General features: G+C 35.4%; 2 protein-coding genes across 7 annotated transcripts; one reads left to right on the top strand and one right to left on the bottom strand.

Moving 5' to 3' along the window:
* Window positions 1-1,506: 1,506 nt before the first annotated feature.
* On the bottom strand, window positions 1,507-10,469 carry LOC130991284 (TNF receptor-associated factor homolog 1a-like). Of its 6 annotated transcripts, none has more exons than XM_057915396.1 (13): window positions 10,333-10,469; window positions 9,397-9,629; window positions 8,501-8,612; window positions 7,912-8,000; window positions 7,764-7,832; window positions 7,518-7,647; window positions 7,066-7,224; window positions 6,187-6,535; window positions 4,951-5,063; window positions 4,267-4,417; window positions 3,643-4,112; window positions 3,363-3,561; window positions 1,507-3,156 (listed from the first exon to the last, which is right to left on the bottom strand). In XM_057915396.1, the coding sequence occupies exons 2-13, from the start codon at window positions 9,584-9,586 to the stop codon at window positions 1,780-1,782; spliced, it is 3,408 nt and encodes a 1,135-aa protein (XP_057771379.1). In that variant the 5' UTR covers window positions 9,587-9,629; window positions 10,333-10,469; the 3' UTR covers window positions 1,507-1,779. The 6 variants fall into 6 exon arrangements, with proteins under 6 accessions (XP_057771379.1, XP_057771382.1, XP_057771378.1 ...); XM_057915399.1 differs by having other exon boundaries at window positions 4,267-4,414; XM_057915395.1 differs by having other exon boundaries at window positions 9,397-9,667; window positions 10,333-10,434.
* An 823-nt stretch (window positions 10,470-11,292) lies between these two features.
* Window positions 11,293-18,617, top strand: LOC130991283 (uncharacterized). Its single transcript, XM_057915394.1, has 6 exons — window positions 11,293-11,583; window positions 12,155-12,224; window positions 12,976-13,223; window positions 14,207-14,320; window positions 15,499-15,550; window positions 17,595-18,617. The coding sequence occupies exons 1-6, from the start codon at window positions 11,497-11,499 to the stop codon at window positions 18,074-18,076; spliced, it is 1,053 nt and encodes a 350-aa protein (XP_057771377.1). The 5' UTR covers window positions 11,293-11,496; the 3' UTR covers window positions 18,077-18,617.
* Window positions 18,618-18,938: the final 321 nt, after the last annotated feature.

Here is an 18,938-nt window from a genome sequence, read left to right as displayed (position 1 = left end):
ATGTTACTCACGATCAGAGTCGTAACCCGTGACTAGTAATATATATATGTTGAAACAATCTTATACATGTTACACACCAACAAATTAAGCAATTTAATGGTCAGTCAACTTTTCATATATCACACACACACACACACAATTTTCACGTGTTCTTTAGTTTAGACATTTTGCAGTCGATAAGACGACATATATATTATTGTTGACCAACTAAATTAAGAAAAAAAATGAGAGTTAAGAAAGTGAGATTCAAACCATGAATAATTTCACTAATCATACAATTATTAACTAGTCGGTAATTTAATTATTGTAGAAGAAAAATGTATGAAAAAGAGGTGAAAACAAATAGCATATGGACTAAACTATTCATTTTCATGTTCGAATTTCACAAACATCTCTACAAGCTTGCACTTGGCCTTCCAAATGTGGTTTAACTCTCCTATATGATTTACGTGCTATTGCATAAGAGCGTAAGTTTATTCAGTGCGCATCGAAGATAAAAATTGCACAGATTACGATATAAAAAATATATAGACAAAAAATGCCCACCCTACTATACCACTTTTAATGAGACTAAATCACCCCTAATAAATTATTTAAAAATAAAACAAAGAAGAATATAAAACTTTGGAAAGGTGTAAAAATATGGAATATTCTTTAGTCAAACATGCCCGTCAACGGAGATCTCAGGTGGATCTATTTTGAATTTTTATTTTATTTTTTTATTAGTCAAAACCTCATTATTTTAATTATATTGATTAGATAGAAATATACGTGCACAAAATCGAAAATACTACAGTATATAATTCGTGTGTGTAGAAGTAAATACAATTATGCCATTTACAAAATAAAAAATTTCTTATGTGCATATTTTAATTTAGTTCAATATTGGAGTATCATTCTACTGCATGTGTTTTGAATATACCTTAGAAAAATTAAATAGTTAATTATGCTTTATTTCTCTAATTTTCAACATTTTTTAGAAAATATTCTTAATTTTCATTTTTCATTTTTAAATCTAAAATTTTCACTTTTTAAAAGAAAATGTATTGCTATACAAAACTTAACTTAGAATTGCTTATAAATAACTGATATTTTTATTATTTATGTATAATTTAGTCGTGAAATCTTATAAACACTTCTATAGTGTTCATCGGTTTTTTTTTTTTTTTTTCTACACAATCAACTTTTACCGTCAATTGGAAAGTTTGGACTTCAAAAACTCCCTCTTAATCTCGCTTATTCTTCGACTAGATTCTCATATTCCACCAAATTTCCATCATTTATCTATTAAATTATTAGTTTAATTTGTTGTGATTAAAACCCAACATAGCAAGTCTACTTTTATAAATGATTCCAAAGTTAAAATCATTTTTTTTGTATGATCTAAAAATGATCACATAATAAGTCAAATGAAATAGAGATTAATTCCGATGAACATATGAAGAAATGAAAAATCATTACTAACCCTCCTTTCATAAAAATAAATAAATAAATAAAATTGCAACATGTCCCGAATTACTAGGCTTTGTAACATATAAGTGAGCACGATTCACCTGTTTTTCCAATATTACTATATAAGTGAAGATACTAAAACCAAAACTATAAATAAGTTAAAAGTTAGACAATCCCATGAAAAAATAAACCCAATCTATGGAACTTGAAATTTTTCCAAGAAAACTAAAACCAGAATCACCTTTACAAGATGTTTAACCACAAACTTCATCCCTCCCAATTAGTCTCCCTCCTCTTTGAGGCAAACCATTGGCATATATGTAAAATTCAGAATCCATTTGATGGTCGAAACACCGCGTAGCCATTGACATCGACCGTGAGGTTTTGATAGTCTGCCATGCTGTAAAGACGGCCGTTGTTCTCCGTAGTCCGGGCACTTGGGAAGGGCAGATCAGGACCAGCCACTTGCCACTGGTTCGGAGTCAAACCATCAATCTGCCCATTTAGGTATGGTCGAGAGCTAGCCCGGGGGATCATGTGCCCGAGGGTATCACGAGAAGCTCCTCCATAACTATGTTGTAATACGTCGTCCTGATAGCTCTGCATCATCCTCTCAAACCTACATGAGCTCGTTGACATGGCAGGGTCGCCGGGGAAGCTGAAATGCCGGTTCAAATAGTGAGATCCATTGCTGAAACTTTGATAAGCAGGGCCCGAGGCGGATAAATTTCCAACTCCATGCTCATCATCAAGCAAGTCATTGATGATGTCTAGGTGTGGAAACTCATCTGTCAATACATGGTTCTGACGACCGGTTGTGCAGGCTGAGATCCCAGATTGAAGGTGATCCTGTGATCTGACACGTGATGAACTATATAAATCGTAACTTTGCATACCATCAAGCTGTGAAGCACAATGACCGGGTTGGTTCCTGCTGTTTTCGCTCTGATAGGAGTCTACCCAGAGAGGTCGGTTCTGTAATCTATCGTGGTGACTCATCATTCCAAATGCAAAACTTGGTTTAGATTGATTTGGTTCCATCCAATCAGAGCTATGCGGTGAGAACATGGGCGTAGACACAAGGGGAGGTGTGTGTGAGTACGAAACTGATGCCTTTACCACCGAACTTGCAGAGTGATTCTGAGTAAAAGCAGGCAAACTTCCAGCAGCAGTGCCACCCACAATTGCATTCCGATACGACTGTGGAGCATGGTTGTGAGTTGATGGAGCAGTAGGTTCAAGCCCCAGGCGACCAGCAGCACTTACTGAACGGGCCAATACAGCTGCTGTCGGGACAACGGAAACCAAAGAAACAGCAGTGACAGAATCAGGAATTAGAGGGGCACTCAAGGGTCTTGATATAACTGGCATTGAGGTCGGTGAAGGCTTGTCAGTTGTATCTATCACGGGCCGTATTGCAGGCTTTTCACTCTCGTGCACTCGATGACTGGTTAGATTTTCAGTGAGCTTTGCCGTTGCAAACTTCTGTGTATCTGAAACCAGCATGGCTGATCTCTCAGCTTGGATGAGCCTGTTTGAAGATGATTTCTTGCCTGTCACCTTAGCCTTCAAGTCAAATTTTGGAGGAGCAATAGATGGAATGCTTTTGGAAGGGCTCGTGCGCAGAGAAGCTTCCTTATCCCCAGATACGTCTACATCCACACTTCTGGTGAGAAACTTCCGAGAGGAGTCAGCATCTTCGTCCTATGACAAAAATGCAATCAAGAAAAATGCTACGTCAGCCGATAGCCTAAATAAACTGATAGGAATAGAGAAATTTGATCCCAAAGCAATGGGATTGACATAACCGTAACCAATAATGAAATGGTGACAACAAGATCTGCTCACATAGAGCTGTGATCTTCACACGTTTTCATGCATATATCAAAATCAATGAAGGGAAATAGCACCTTGGCCATTTGGTGCTCAGCCGCAATTACCACCCTAACCGAATGATGAGCCACCTGAGACAGAGATTTAACAGCCTTCGAACTTTGAGATCCATTAACTTTAATCACTCTATCTAGCACAGCTTTAGATGGAGGAGATACTTCTTCTTTAACCCAACCAGCTTGGTTCAAATTTTTTTTGCTTTGGTGGTTTCTCGCCCTATAAAGTTGAAGCTAAGGTTGTCACATTTGCCATAAAATAGTAAGAGTAAATCACAGTCAGCATAAGGTTATTGCTTACCTGCTAGGAGATTTTTTATTTTTCTGGTAATGGGAATTGCCTCTCTGAGGGATACTTATGACAACGGAAGGAACTGAGTCGGACGAACAAGTGGATGAGCTATCATCCACAACAGATGAACTTCTGCCTTCTGTTCCATTTTGCACACTTGAAAGTCCACTAATCCCACTGCTACTGGATTCTGTGGGAGGATGCATTTCCGAAGTATCGGTGTCCCAATTGACAGGACTCACATCTCGGTCTTCTGCATCCGGTGGTAATATTTCTGGAATACATTCCTCTGAATCAGAAATATCTGAAAGATCTTCCACAGCATCGGACTTTTCAAGTAACAATTCGGACTCGGCGACTAATGAGTCTTTTCTCTTGACAATGCGTATATCTTGCTCAATTTTGTCTTGTACAATACTGAGTGACTTGTCATCCTTTCCCTTGTCTTTACTTTTGCAATTATTTCGTTTCTGCTTCGCCTGAAATTTTAATTGTGGACGACATGGTTAAACTTTCTCATGATTCACAGAGAACTGAATGAATTACCCTTCTTAGCTGTAAGTATTTCATCTATAGAAGTCTACTCATATATCACCCAATGACAGGAACTACTAAAAGAATGTTGCAACAAACCTGTTTCTTTTTCGATTTCTTTTCCTTATCGACTGCTCCACGCTTTGCTCTGTGCTCAATCCCAGCAAGCCAAGCTGCCTCCTCTTCACGTATGAGCTCTTCTTGCTTCTTCAGAGCAACAGCCTCCTGGTATGCAACTTCAATTTTACTGCTAGAACAACAAAGAAGAGTTAAGAAGTGATACAATATGATAACATTGAAAAAATTAAAAACACGTGATGTGCATAAACATTATCTATAAACACGTGCATACATGCATATGTATGTGTGTCTGTGTGGAGCGAGCGAGAGCAGAGGTATAACAGTGAAAATAATCCTTACATTATATGTTTTGAGCAGAAAAGAAGCAAAAAGAATAGAAAACAAAAGTAGGATCTAGATTCGAATTGCTAATGGCATTTTTAGAGTAAACAAAATCACCAAATTCCCAGAAAAAAGAGAGCAAAAACCAGAATCTACTGTTTACTAACTGCAAAGTCTACGGAATATGGCTAGAAATTTTGAGAATGGAATCATCACCAACTATAGCATATAGCAGAATACCTTAGAGCAATGTTGCTAGTAGGATTATATGTATGATCCAAACTAGACATAACCAACTGCCCATCCTACTTCTCTACATTCTTCACAGCCCACCTTCGGAAATAGCAAAATGACCAACTATGAACATTTAAACCGACTTACTTGAATACATGGGCTAAAATGAATATCTCAATAGTCCTGCGACCCAGTTCAGTAAGTCTCCTCTCATCACGTTCAATAGAATCTTTGTTAAACTCCTCCCCCAAAGTCCCATCCTGAAAACATGATTGTCAAAACTAATGCGTGCATAACGTGATAATCAAGTTGGATGCAATACATTCCAAAAGCAAAATTGATGAAGAAATATATGCATTAATGCGTACAGATAAAAGCTTGAAGCATGGAGGACTCTCATTTCTTGCATCCCAAATCAAAATACTTATAGTTGAGCAAATTTTAAGCCTCTAGAGAGAATATCACAATTTTGAGGGGAACTCCTCTTATATAACAATTACTTCCAAAATAATAACCACGACTCAAACATAGGCAATACTGCTTAATTCACATTAACTAGGATTGCCTAAGCCTACTTAGGGACACTTCTGTTTTACTTTGATTGGCTCCAAATAGAGCATATTAAACATTTATCCTTAACTGCAACACTAATACCATAAGTGCTCTCTCTCATCCTTCTCTCTTACAGGTGAGACATACTATCTCTATCCACAGAAAAACCAAATATTTTGCTGCTTCTTCTCTCTCCTTCCACCTAATCTTTCGTCGCTGTTTTCCTCTGAACCGTCCCCAACTACCACCACCGGCAAACTCAAGGTCGACATAGATACAAGCCCTTGACCTTTTTAGCCCTCTGATTTGTCACACTTTGATGCGTCGAATAATTGAGATCCCAAATTTCTCAACTCCCAAGAAACACAACAAAGAATAGGAAGGGGGTGGCAGTGCCGCTTGTAGAGATGGGAAGGGGGTGAGGAAGAAGATGAGAGAGGGAAGGGATTTAAATTTACAATGGGAGTTTTTTTTGGGGAGAGGGAGGGGACGATGTCATTTTGTTGATGCTGAAAAATCCACGTAATTCGGTAAAATTGTTAGCCATGTATTTCCATGCCAAAGCCGTGTGCCACGTAGGATTGCAGGCGCTAGAAACATAACTTCGGTCCAAATTTGTTCAAAAGTTTAAAGGTTGGGTATATAAATGTAAATATTTAAAGGTTGGGACATGTACGTTAAAACGCCAAAAACATTGAGATATAAACTGATACTAACCCCCTAAACAATATGCGACATGCTCGGGTTATAGTGGCTGTAGTCAGTACTGTATAAAAAGATAGACTAATATATACTCTCATGTAAGAAAAAGTTGCAAATCAAGATCCTCACCTTTGTACGATTTTGAGGTCCCTTCTCATCCTTTGGAGGCAAAGGTTCCAGAGCAGCCCTCTCAAGCAGTGGCAGCACATCATCCACCAAGACAAACATATCTTTCTCTATTTGAACGATAGGAACAGGTATTTCATCACCCTCCGCATACTTACCCTTGTTCATTTTCCCCTTATACTGGCCCTCAAGAGCTTTCAGACCACTGTACAATGAGTCCATAACAAGGGTAGATGTGACTTCCTTCTCTACAAAGAAATGCTTTACGACCACTTTCAATATTGTCTCTGTTTTCTCTCGGGATATGCGGCGCCTGCAAGTTTGGTCCATACCAATCCAGAAAGAGCAGAAGCTGAAAATTCATTACAAGTGATTAAGTAAATAATTGATATTAGAATGTTATCAATAAATAATACAAAAGGAACTCCATAATGCGGTCACTGAATCATTCATGCAAAAGTCAATTTGACTTGTCTTCTTGTCTAATCAACAAGAGCTTAAAGAAGAAGACTCTAAAATCTTCAGAACTAGCTCTATTTCTGGACTAAGCATACGCAGACGTCCCTGATGATAAGCAACTGCAAAATGTACCTATCTTATGATCAAGATATGGATGAGCAATATCCACTAAGCATTATACCAAATATTCATGCTCTTACATTTGGCTCTCCGTACCATATACTAAATGAACATAGATAAACAGCAGCAAAGTAAGATGATAGTCAATATGAGACCTCTACGACACAAGTTCTACAACCGCCCCACAAGATCATGCAAAACTGAAGCAATACAGTGCTCCGAGATCAGAAAACTTATACATTTCCATGCACTCACTAAAAATAAGTAAAAAAATGGAGAAGATGGGCATTGTACACACTATACCTGGACCATCTAGCTTTCTCTTCTATTAGCTTCCCAAGTTTCCCTCGACGCTCTTCCACAAAACGCCGGCATATTTGTTCTACATTTGTCAAATATACCCGTACAAGTTCCCTCCTGTACAGACAATCAAGACAACGAAATGGCCGTTCTGCCCTCTCCCTGAATCAATATTAATATTAAGGTTTTAGAGAAAACATTACGGGAATCAACTGACCCAATCAATGTATATTATTATCTTAGTGTACACTGATCCAAATTGGTCTTTGGCCTATCTAAACTTTTTGTCAGCAAAATCAACAAAATTGCATAAGGAAATGCTAGTTGGAAAAATCAGCAAAACCATATCGGTCAGAAACTCAAAAGAGGCCGTTTTGTCAACTCTATTAAATTAGCAGTTAGATCCCTAAATTACACACACACACACAAAAGATATACTAAGTTAAGGGGAATACCTTATAACTTGCACTTGAGCTTTAATTATCAAATTATCAGCATCAATAAATCCATCCAACACCTTTGACAGCTCCATAAATTTCTTCCATCCCCAGTCATGCTCCTTTTTCCAGAAACGATGTAATGTATCTTCAGGTTTACAGAAGCATGTCAAGATAGGTAGCTTAGGGATTCGAGTGAAATTCTAGTTAAAAAAAGATGATGAAAACCAATGTTATATAACAGCTATAATAATAGTCACCTACCAGAATATTTTGACTTTTTAGGATCTTTGTTCACCACGGCAATAGTGAACTGTGCAAAATGACTCCAACCTTTCAAAAAAACTCAATAGTAATTACTTCAAGTTATAGGCGTCAGCAAGAATCATGGTTCCATGGACAGTCATCATACCTGGCAGAAGCTTGTCATGATTGGCGACACAGAGAAACAAAGAGAGGTGATTGCAGACATCACAACCTTGAGGGTAAATCAAAATATACCTGCAAACCAACAGATGGCGTTTTGATCAATTGACAAGAAACTTTAAATTGGATGCAAGATGTTACCGGTTGGATTGACAAAATAAATAAAATATTAGGTGGTTCGATAGATCATTATCATTTACTCAAATGGGAAATGGATGCAACCTTCAATGCTTACATGGAAATCTGACCATTTAATTAATCCATTTGCATGCCTAATCCTCTAAGAGTTAACAATTAAATTAGTTCAAGAATGTAGGTATTCCATCCATGAACATATGTTATTACATCTTAGAATTAAGCACTCATTTTGTGCAAAGAAACACAATCAGCAAACATCATTTGTAAAATGTAGACAATAGACAAGCTTTAAGAAATTCTACAGGTACATGAACACGAGAAAACCTCATCGCATGATGATTGTATAGTTATGTAGCGTTATAATAAAGCTGCAATATACATTGTTTATCATGTATACAAATAGAAAATGCAAAACCAAGTCCGAGATCAGATCTTACCATTTATAGCCTCCAACCTCAAACGCATTGCTCCGTAGTTCCCTTTTGTTAATTTGTGAAAACTTTTCAATTTTCCAAGTATACTTTCCATATAAGTCAGATGGTTTAGGACCTGAAATATTAAATTGACCAAAATGAACAATGACTCCAATGGTAATAAAATCGTATATATGTCACCAGTATATGACTCCAATTCATGATAATATTATCATGGGTCTTGGTGTGGTAATATTTTCGCATATTTTCTTATCCGTTCTTTTCTCATGACAACTATACAACCAAATAGAATGCACTATGATAGAACAATCTTATCAATGAGTCCTAAAGCCTACTTTTATGGCAATGATTCTAGTAGCCTTCTTGCTGGTACAGATAAGTCTAAGGAAATATATTTTATATTGTCTACACTGCTACACTCTTTTTTACTCTCAATTTTACATTCTATGTATCCAGTGCTACAATCTTTTGTATTCTTACTTTGACAAAATTCAGCTTTCATTATTCAACTATGCACTCTCATAAGCCATATAGTATAAATAAATTTGTAACTCTAAAACTCGTGAAGCTTATAGCATTGTCCAATGAATGTTTAAGGGTATGATGATAAAGGCAACCACTAATCATATCAACATCACCACTTACTATCCGCATGTGATTTTTCTTCTCTTTCTACATTTCAGTTTTTCTTTCATTTCAATTTTCTTCATTTGCTCATGGGTGGGATGAAGGTTTCCCCATTAGCCGTCTTTCATTATTCAAATGGTGACTACTAAGCTACAAAATACGGACTTGACAAATTTCAAAAGATTAGGCAAAATTCTCAAGGAAGAACAGCACGCCTTTTGAAGGATTCAGACACCGCCTGTTAAGGAATCGTTAAAATATAAATGGCACACCTCCATCATCGTCATCGTCACTATCCCAATAAGGGGGTGAAGTCGACGGAGTTCCATTCTCAACCTGGTCCGAAGACCTCCATTCTGCCAAAGCTTCTCCAGACTCACACCTCTGCTGCTGTAGCTGCTCACTCAAATCTCCTTCAAACGACCTTCCAGCGCCAGGCTCCTCAGCTGCAGGCCCACTCATATTCTCCAGTAATCAACTCTCACCACACCACCCCTCTTTCAGCCTGATCCGACAAAAGTCAAAACTGCACAAGTTACGCACCTACATGCATATAAAATAATGTACAAATACAGTTCAAAAACACATACATTAAATAACCAGATAATAAAATGGAGTAATCTATAAACATAATCCATGCATCAAAATCAATAGGATATGAGAAGTTGAGTCATTTGACTGCATCGTAAAAAACTTGCACTTTTCTGATAGCTCAATTTTCAAAATGTATACATGCTCTGTCAGAGAATCATTATTCAGATTCATAGCTTCAGCAAACTCCATTTCTTCAAAGTCCTCGACTTGAAAAACTCAAAATGCCATTAAACCCTACTTCTCATAACCCCCAGATTGATTTTTCAAAGAAAAATATTGCTAAAAATAAGAACTCAAAGTAAAACTGCCATCCCTTCAAAATAAACACGCATCTAAGATACCCAAACTCTTTCTACACAATCAAGAAAAGTCAATTAATTTATGGACTGAAACTATGAACACAAATCATATACAAAACACATCAAATAAACATCTATATCACAAGACACCGAATTCATCAACCAAAAAACAAAAAACAATAAAAATCAAAGACGAAAATGAAATTAAGCACATCACAAATTAATTAAAAAGTAATGAGAAATAATAACGGTTTAATTCAGATCGAAAGATAGAAGTAGAACACATATAGCACGATCATTTCATATATAAATTACCTAAAAAGAAGTAGCTGGACAGAGAGAGATTGAGAAGTAGCAGAAGAAGAGCAGAGGCGGAAGACATAAAATTACGTATATATTTGTATTTATGTATCACCCGTGTGCCTATCTACATAATACGACGTCATATTGTCATAAATACCTTTAAATTTATTTTTCTATGTAGAATTACCCATGTATATTTACCGTATTTGTGCCTATCTGCAAAGAAAATTTAATAATATGATGTCATGTTATATAAATCCCTTAAATTTTATTTTTATATTCGGTTTGAACCCATGAAAAAACATTATTTGAGAGCATCCGCAGTGGGAGACGGTAAAAGGCAGATGGGATCCTCAGTCGCAGCATATAGTGTGTACGGTGTACCATTATGTGTCATTCTTAATTTTTTTATTTTATAATTGTTTTTTCTAAAAATAAAAATTGTTATTATATTATGAAGTCGAATTAATATTTATCACTAAAAATTAGAATTAAAAAAATTATATATCCTAACTTTGAATTAATGAAGTCAAATAATCTATTATTAATTCAAATAAAAAAAAAATTATAAATCCTAATTGGATGAGTGCACCTTTGTTAATTATTTTTATATTATATTAAAGTATAATACATTAAAATTGAATAACAAGTAATTAAAAATTATAAAGAAATATATTAAGAGTGGTACGCAGTAGTACACACTCCATTTGGGACAGAGAATCCCGTTTGGCTAAAAGGTGGTTTCCGCCTTAGTGCCTCCCTTCTCCTTCTCTAGTACATTGACTTTATAAGAGCATCTATAATCTCTATTTTCATTTAATTTCATTTTTTCTCTTCTATTTTATAATTTAATTATATTAATTAAAATAAAATACAATAAATACAAATATTATAATAATTAAATATTAGGTAAAAAAATTAAGGAATTAAAAAAATTATATCTACCAACTCGCCGCCCCACCCCTTTCTTCTTCTTCTTCTTTTTCTCCTTCTTCCTCACCCCTTTCTTCCTCCGCGGCTCTCCTTCTCTCATCTCTTTCTGTTTTTTTTTTGTTTTTTTATTTTTCACGCGTGTCTGCACGCGAATACATTTCCTCCTCAACCTTCGCGTCCAGCACGAGCAGCTGCAGTACTCCAAGGCGGCGATCTCCATGCACATTATTGGTTTTAACTTCCATGGAGAACATACCGTTTAAGGCTGGACAACTGGCCGAATTAAGGTCTTTTGGTTTTGGTTATCGTGGTGCGTGGTTTCGATGCAAGGTAATGGAGATGCCAAATCTGTAATGTCGTGGAATGTGCAATGTTTGTTAGTTCTATATTTTAGTATGGATTGCAATGTGAAAAAACATTGTTGGGATCAGTTATTCAGTGGTTTGCGAAGATTCTCTGAATAGGATTATTTCCTCGTCATGTTTATCTTGATATGTTATTTTGTTGACATAATAGATTTTCATGTGAATTTGGAAACGTAAGGATTGAGCTAACATAAACCATTATCACAAACACATTAGCATTGTTATTGCACATATCATGTAAGGGAGACTTGGTGTGGTGTGGAAATGATGTCCCCTCCATGTAATGCTGCATGTAAGGGAGACTTTAAAAAAAATAAAATAATAAGCTGCTTGTAATGCACGAGTAGCCGTATTCAGTTAATGTGGTAAAATTTTCGCTCCCTCCTGGATTTGTAACCAGGTGAGAATGGCTATTCATGTGTTACAAGGAGATTATTCATGGATTTTATTGATTTACCACATTCTAGATTAATTCTCATTGGATCATTTCTCTTATTTTTTTGTTACTTATATAACGTCTATATTTCTTGTATCAGATTAAAGAGTTCACAGAGAGAAATGGAATGCTTGGACATATCTCGGAATACTATGACTACGCGGATGAAAGTAAGTTTCTATCGTAGCCTCTATTTGATAGGCAAAAAGACTTAGGTTAGATTTGTGATCCATTTTGTAAGGCACCCCTCTGAATTTTGTTGCATCAGTTGGCTAATAGGTTAGTTTGTGACAGGAGCTGCAGGCTGAAACTTGTAATTTACTTAGATTCACCTGATTTATTAGAAAAATGACATTCTGATTTTCCTTCTACAAATTATTGGTTTTGGCATTTTGTAAACTTTGAAAACTTTTTAAACTTCATATATTTATGGCTGAAGTCTAGAAGTTAGAGTGTACCTACTTTTCCAAAAGTTGAGTAGTACTCTGTTGTGTGATATGGTCATTCTACATTTTTTATAGTTCATAATTGTTTACCTTTAATCAGAATGTATATTCATGTTCGACTCTCTTTCAAGTTGTGTTTCTTATAGGAGTTGTTCATATTGTGAAATGTATACGCTCATCAATTTTTTTCGAGTCATGTTTGGATCATGCTAATGAAATTGCTTCAACCAAATGAATATGAAATTATTTACTAGCTTGACTGTGTTTAATATGTATTGTGGAATACTGTTTGTTTGTAGGATAACTGATCCCTCCCCCCCAGTTTACCTTCTAAAGTCATTCCTGAAGGAGTCTTGTTTTCAAATATTCTTCCATTTTGTCATAGTTATTTGGTGTTTCATCCTTCTCCTTGATTTCATCATTTTAGAAGTTTATATTACCTCTTATTTAAATTTGGATTTTTTTTTTTCTGCAGAATTAACTTGGACTAAGCTATATCAGCTACCCATCGGGAACACAAAAAGGAAACATAGCGAATTGATGATGAGGCCACAGTACCCTCCTATCTGTAATGAAAAGCAAATGCCTCATGTTAGTGAGATCTCAGAAGTTACGGTAATTGTTTGTGATTCCTGGAAGGTGGGTGATTTGGTGGACTTGTTCCATACTGGCTGTTACTGGTGTGGAAGAATAACGCAATTATTTGATGATCAAAAGGCTCAGGTAATAACTCTTGGAGGCCTTTTTGCCCATTAATTAGTCTCAAAATCTTCTAGTTAATGAATGTTCATTTCAAATTATAAACTCGGGCACCCACTTCCACAATAACCTCTCTCTAGTATGGAGAAAGAAAAGAAAATAAGGAAAATATACAACTAGATAGTAATAGGTTCTGGATACTCCTTGTAGGTTATAGTAGCTGTTGGTTTGAATTAGTTACTATTTTCTTAAGAAGAATGTCACCTCCTCCTTGAAAGTAGAAGAACGTCACCTCTAGCAATTTTTTTACATGTTGATCTTCTATAATTTCAATTAACTTGAAGTGATAACAAATTATATAAATGGTGTCCATATACTGAAGTTCGGTTCTACTATTTGTATCCCCTTAGTTGTTCTGTTACCATCAGATCTATTAATATGACAAATATAAGAATTACTACAGATGACCTGCCACTGAACATGAGCCCACCACATATGATGTGAAGGTCATCACAAACTCACATGTGTGTGTGTGTTTATTACTTTTTCAACTTAGATTCAAAGTGAAGGTCATCAAATTTAGTTACATAATATTCTGCTTATAGAATGTTCTCATCTTCTGTTTGCGGGGATGAAACTGGATGTGCTAAATTTACTCTGTCTGAGTGAAATATCATGTCATATAGTTTTTCTTTCTTTCTTTTACTTTTCAATAGAGAAATGTAATTTGTGTTATTTATTAAATGCTAGTTTGAAGTTCATATTCATGATCATCATCAAGTACTTAACTTAGCAATCAGTGCCATATGTTTAACAGAGATGCCGCACATTTGACATGCAAATGAATTTAAATAGAAGGTTTTTTTTTTTTTCTTTTCTTTTCTTTTCTTTTCTTAATTATGGTGGAGATTCAAATATGAAAATGCTAGTTATTTTGGCAGAAATTTTCAACTGTGATACTATGTTGTGAACCTTATATCAACTTATTTCTTTCTTTGTTTTTTCAGATTGAGCTGAGACCACCACCTCTTGGTGAAGGCTCATCTTATAAAGCACTTCTGAAGGATTTACGCCCATCTTTAGACTGGTCTCTTCAACATGGTTGGACATTACCTACTCAGGTTTGTCATTCTCTTATCTTCTATTAGCGTATAATTTCCTCTATAAAACTTATGTCCTAGACAGCTACTTTTTGAATCACATGTCATGGGCGGTTATTTGTAAGTTCACCAAGCATAACTTGAACTCTCAAGGCCCAAGGGACAAGGTTGGTTTTTCCACCAACATTTTTTTTTTGCCCGCACACGTGTTTTTATATGAAAATACTTCATGGAAATAGCAAGTCTTTCTTGCTTCTTTGAGATGTTTGAAGCCCCTTAACAGGAACTTGATCTTAAGATTCCTCTATCCTGAAGTATTTCCGTGAGGTGACTTATAAACTGAAAAAATGATTCTCCTTTGAACTGAATGCATAGCTTCTGTTTTGGGGTGGTTTATCCTGATGTAGTATCAATTCATATTAAGATTGTTTACAAAATTTGATTTCATTTCACGTTTGAGGTCTATATTTAAGGAGGTTGTCAGTGGTATGTAGTTTTGCTTCTAGTTGCCATATTTCTCCTAATATTTAGGTTTATGAAGAAACTACCTATATATCTGTGTAGATTGAGCATGTGCTAATTGCTCTTATAATGCCAGTTATTGTGACATTTGATTGTCAATACAAAAATAAATTGAATAGAAACCAGCGACAACCAGATGTTTGTAATCCATTTGACTTCTATTGTTTCATTTCTGGTAAACTTTTCAATGTTTTAATTTTACCTTTAACATTAAGGTTCAGTTATCCTCTGAATTCGTCTTCGTAAAATATCATCTATTCAATTTCCTTTAAGATCTGAAAGCAAATAAAAGAAAAAAAAGAATTTACAATTTAGAGAATGAGTGCTTCCATTTCTGTGTGGAGTGGTATTTATGCTTCTAGATTGTCCAACCATTTTAAGATGATATAAGGCTGTTGGTATTTGGCGCCTCAGGATCCCTGGACACTGATGCCTTACAATTGTTCATTTTAAGGTTAAGTACTATTTGTGGTTTTAAGTTGTGTTTTTGGTATAAAATATAATGTAGGTAAATATATTAGAATTTTTTAGGCTTTACTGCGCCTCGCCTACGAAAAGCCCGCGCCTGCGCTTAAAGCCCTGCGCCTAGGCTCCGAGGCATGTTTGCGCCTCGTGCGCCTCGGGCTTTTTTAAACCCAGTTTGATATATAGAATAATTTTGTTGTTGCGAATTGCAGGAAGATGGTTTTGGCCACCCTTGTGCTCGCCTTGTGAAACCCATTAATCGAGGTATGAGTTAACAACAAACAGCTCTTGAATATGCTTGGGTCCTTGGGATGCTAATTTGTTTAGAGTAAAGGGGATCACATCAGGAACAACAGAACTATTATTGATCGAAAAACGAACTTACTAAAAATCTCATAGAAGAACCTTATGCTGCAAGCAACAAGCGTTGTTCCTTATCCGTTCAATAATCCTAGACAAAGGAGAACTCTCCTATCTATTATTATGAATCCTTTTCCTTACAAGAATAGGATTCTCTACTAATCTTCCTTTTCCATAGGGGAAAATGAACAAATTTAAAAATTGAATAACCAAAATAACTAAATAAGAAATAAGCATATTGAATCCAAGAATGTTGCAATTTGTTCGCTCATCTCTTCTCTAACATAATTATAGGCATGATCTTCACATGCATGTCCATTTGACCTGAGAATACTCCTTCCATCTGGTGTTTATGGGCGCTGTTACTTTAGGTGCTAGTTTGTCATGCAAGACAAACCTTTGATCTACAACATGAATTTTGAACATGGTGTCAACTTCTTGTTGTTTTACTAAAGCAACCAAGTTTAGATTTCATCTAGGCCTTCCGTTTTCCCTTTTTTTTTTTTTTTTGTAGAAAGTAACAATTAAATAAGCAAATTTAAAGACCATGCTACGGTGGATTCAAACTCAATACCTTTGGCCTTAGGCATTAACCACTCTATCGCTAGGAGTTTTCCCAAAGACTTAATGGTGCTTAATGGAGGTTAAATGAGTTTTATTAGTAGGGTTTAGGTTATTTCAACCCAAAATAAGTTAACTAAACTTAGAATTTTAGGCCTTACCTAAGGCCATTGACTAATTGATAAGTGGTGGTTATTGGTTGCAGTCGTAAACAAAATCGATTTACAGATGATTATTGATCAATATTTTAGATAGTGTAAGGTTTTTCATTTTTTGCTTTTAATCATGAATATTATATATTTTTTACATTTTAAAATGTGTGTTAAGATTGTAAGTACGAGAGTTTTAAGTTATATTTTGTGAGATTATAAATTTGTAACTTATGATCTTAACATTAATTAAAATATTAGATGAACACGAACTTTAAACTTAAGGGCTCGTTTTCTATGCATGGTAAGGGTGGATATATATCCATAACACCCTAATATGTTGCTTGCTTCAAAAATCAAAGCCCTTTATAAATTAATGGTCCGTTATCTACTAACAACATTCCAGTCAAAGATATAACACATTATCTCATACCATGCAACAAACGAGCTCTAAAGGTACATAAGAAAATATTTTTAAAAATGGATAATTGCGTAAGATACTCGAATTTTGAGTAGCTTTTGCAATCAAAACATGATTTGCATTTTAAACCAACTAACATAGATGCACAAAATAGAATATATATATAGATCCACGTGGATGACACCTCAAACAATACATACATCACATGGACATCTCCCATCTCTATCAATTGGTTGAAAACATGATTCATGTTATAATTGTAAAAACTCCAAAGTTCATGTATTTGCAACACAATTCAAAGTTGTGCACAATGCCAATTATCCCTTTGGAAGGTAAGTTAATGGATAGACTTAGGCAGCACAACCATAGAAGTAATTATTGCCAACTCGTTATGGTTGTAATTGTGATCATCGTTTGAGTATTTTAGTTTTAGTTAGGGATTTGGTCATCTCAAATTGTAGAGATTATCAAGGGCCTTAGGGTATCTTAAAATTTCAATCCATCTTACTAAACAATATAGCTTATATTATTTTCATCTATTTAAATTAATCTTACACATCCTTAATAGTAGATGTTACCTCATCGGAGAAAGTGGACTTTGTAAATATCTAGTTTTGCCGGTGAGAAACAATATGAAGCTTTGTTTTTAAATGTGATTCTTGTATGTGATGAACACACACAATTTGAATGCATGTTGTTACCTAGTTCATAACCTTAATTATATCTAGTGTGTACATCTCCTTTGCATCAACAATAGTTGAGATGTCAAAATCATTGTAGTTATTGACATTTCAAGCTGAGGATACCCATAATGCAGGCATTGAGGATGTTTCGATATTTGCTGGATTGCATGCTAGATTGTTGTCCTTTCCCCATGTTTCCTCTAACACATCAACTCCTTTAAGTGAAGTGAAGAGCACAAATACATTAGAGATCAACAAACGATTATGTGGAACAACACTTACGAAGGAACAAAAGAATGATATAGAAAAAAGTGCAAGCCATGGATGTGGAGAAAGCAACATTAGGAAAACAAGTCAAGTGGATACTGCCTATAGGGGTAGCACAATTGAACAAGAAGCTGCAGTTGTTGAGGATGGCATGAATCGCAAAAGGTTGAGGGCTAGTGGAGGAGACATTCTAAATTCAAGACACTCAAATACGCTTGAAGCAACAATCATGGATTTGGAGCAATATATCAACAAAGTTAAATGGCTCAAGAAGATTTTGCAACACGAGATTTCATCTTCTAAGAATCAAAGACCTTCAAGCAACAATCATGGATTTGGAGGAATATAAAAACAAAGTTAAATGGCTTAAGAAGATTTTGCAACATGGGATTTCATCTTGTGAGAATCAAAGAGCTTCAAGCAACAATCATGGATTTGAAGGAATAAATAAACAAAGTTAAGTGGCTCAAGAAGATTTTGCAACATGGGATTTCATCTTCGGAGATCAAACACCTCAATCAAAGTTTATGGAACCCTATGCTACCTTAGAAATTCCAAAGTAAATATGCTCAAGTTTTTGTTAGGAATTGGCAAAGCTAAGAAAGTTTTTGTTATGGTTGACTTGGTGTAGTCTGCCTAGATATACGTAGCGTATCTCTACCATAAATGAGAGATGGTTGGCATCTCCCCCGATAGGAACGTAACAGCCTTCAGGCTTTACTTGTAACCGACACATTCGATTAAGGCTTTCCATAGGCGGCGCTAGTTGACAAGTTCGAGATGAATCGAGCTAAAAACATGAAGAATTTGTAAAGCTTGTGGAAGTAGAAATGATTTCTTCTTTTGTGTTTCTTTTGAATGAAGGAATAGTTAATGCCTTTACATTTGAATATTTATTGCTATTTATAGGCTAAACCTCCTAAACCTAATGCCAATGGCCCATTAATGAATATTCCTTGGCCTAAGTTCATTAAAACCTTTTTGGCAAAAATCCATTGGAAAAAACACGAGTGTTTGGTCTAATAATGAGTTCAAGTTATATGTATTTTGTATCTTTCTGACCTGGCAATAGTGGTTAGCTTTGATCAATCTTCGGGTTTGTTTTCTGTCTTTGTTACTTCTTTAATTTTGGCTTTCGCCTTCAGATCTGACTTATCACTTTCTTCAAACACGTCGCAGCTCTGTTGAATCATATGTCTCAGCTCTGCTGA

The sequence above is a fragment of the Salvia miltiorrhiza genome, chromosome 7, assembly GCF_028751815.1.
Source record: "Salvia miltiorrhiza cultivar Shanhuang (shh) chromosome 7, IMPLAD_Smil_shh, whole genome shotgun sequence".
Taxonomy (NCBI): Eukaryota; Viridiplantae; Streptophyta; class Magnoliopsida; order Lamiales; family Lamiaceae; genus Salvia; species Salvia miltiorrhiza.
This window is presented reverse-complemented; position numbering and strand designations above follow the sequence as displayed.

Coding starts and splice junctions, on each gene's coding strand:
- LOC130991284 (XM_057915396.1), bottom strand. CDS start 9,586: ATGAGTGGGCCTGCAGCTGAGGAGCCTGGCGCTGGAAGGTCGTTTGAA. Junction 7,648..7,763: donor TAAAAAGTCAAAATATTCTG/GTAGGTGACTAT, acceptor GTAAACCTGAAG/ATACATTACATCGTTTCTGG. Junction 7,225..7,517: donor GCTCAAGTGCAAGTTATAAG/GTATTCCCCTTA, acceptor ATATTGATTCAG/GGAGAGGGCAGAACGGCCAT.
- LOC130991283 (XM_057915394.1), top strand. CDS start 11,497: ATGGAGAACATACCGTTTAAGGCTGGACAACTGGCCGAATTAAGGTCT. Junction 14,321..15,498: donor GTTGGACATTACCTACTCAG/GTTTGTCATTCT, acceptor TGCGAATTGCAG/GAAGATGGTTTTGGCCACCC. Junction 15,551..17,594: donor TGTGAAACCCATTAATCGAG/GTATGAGTTAAC, acceptor CCCATAATGCAG/GCATTGAGGATGTTTCGATA.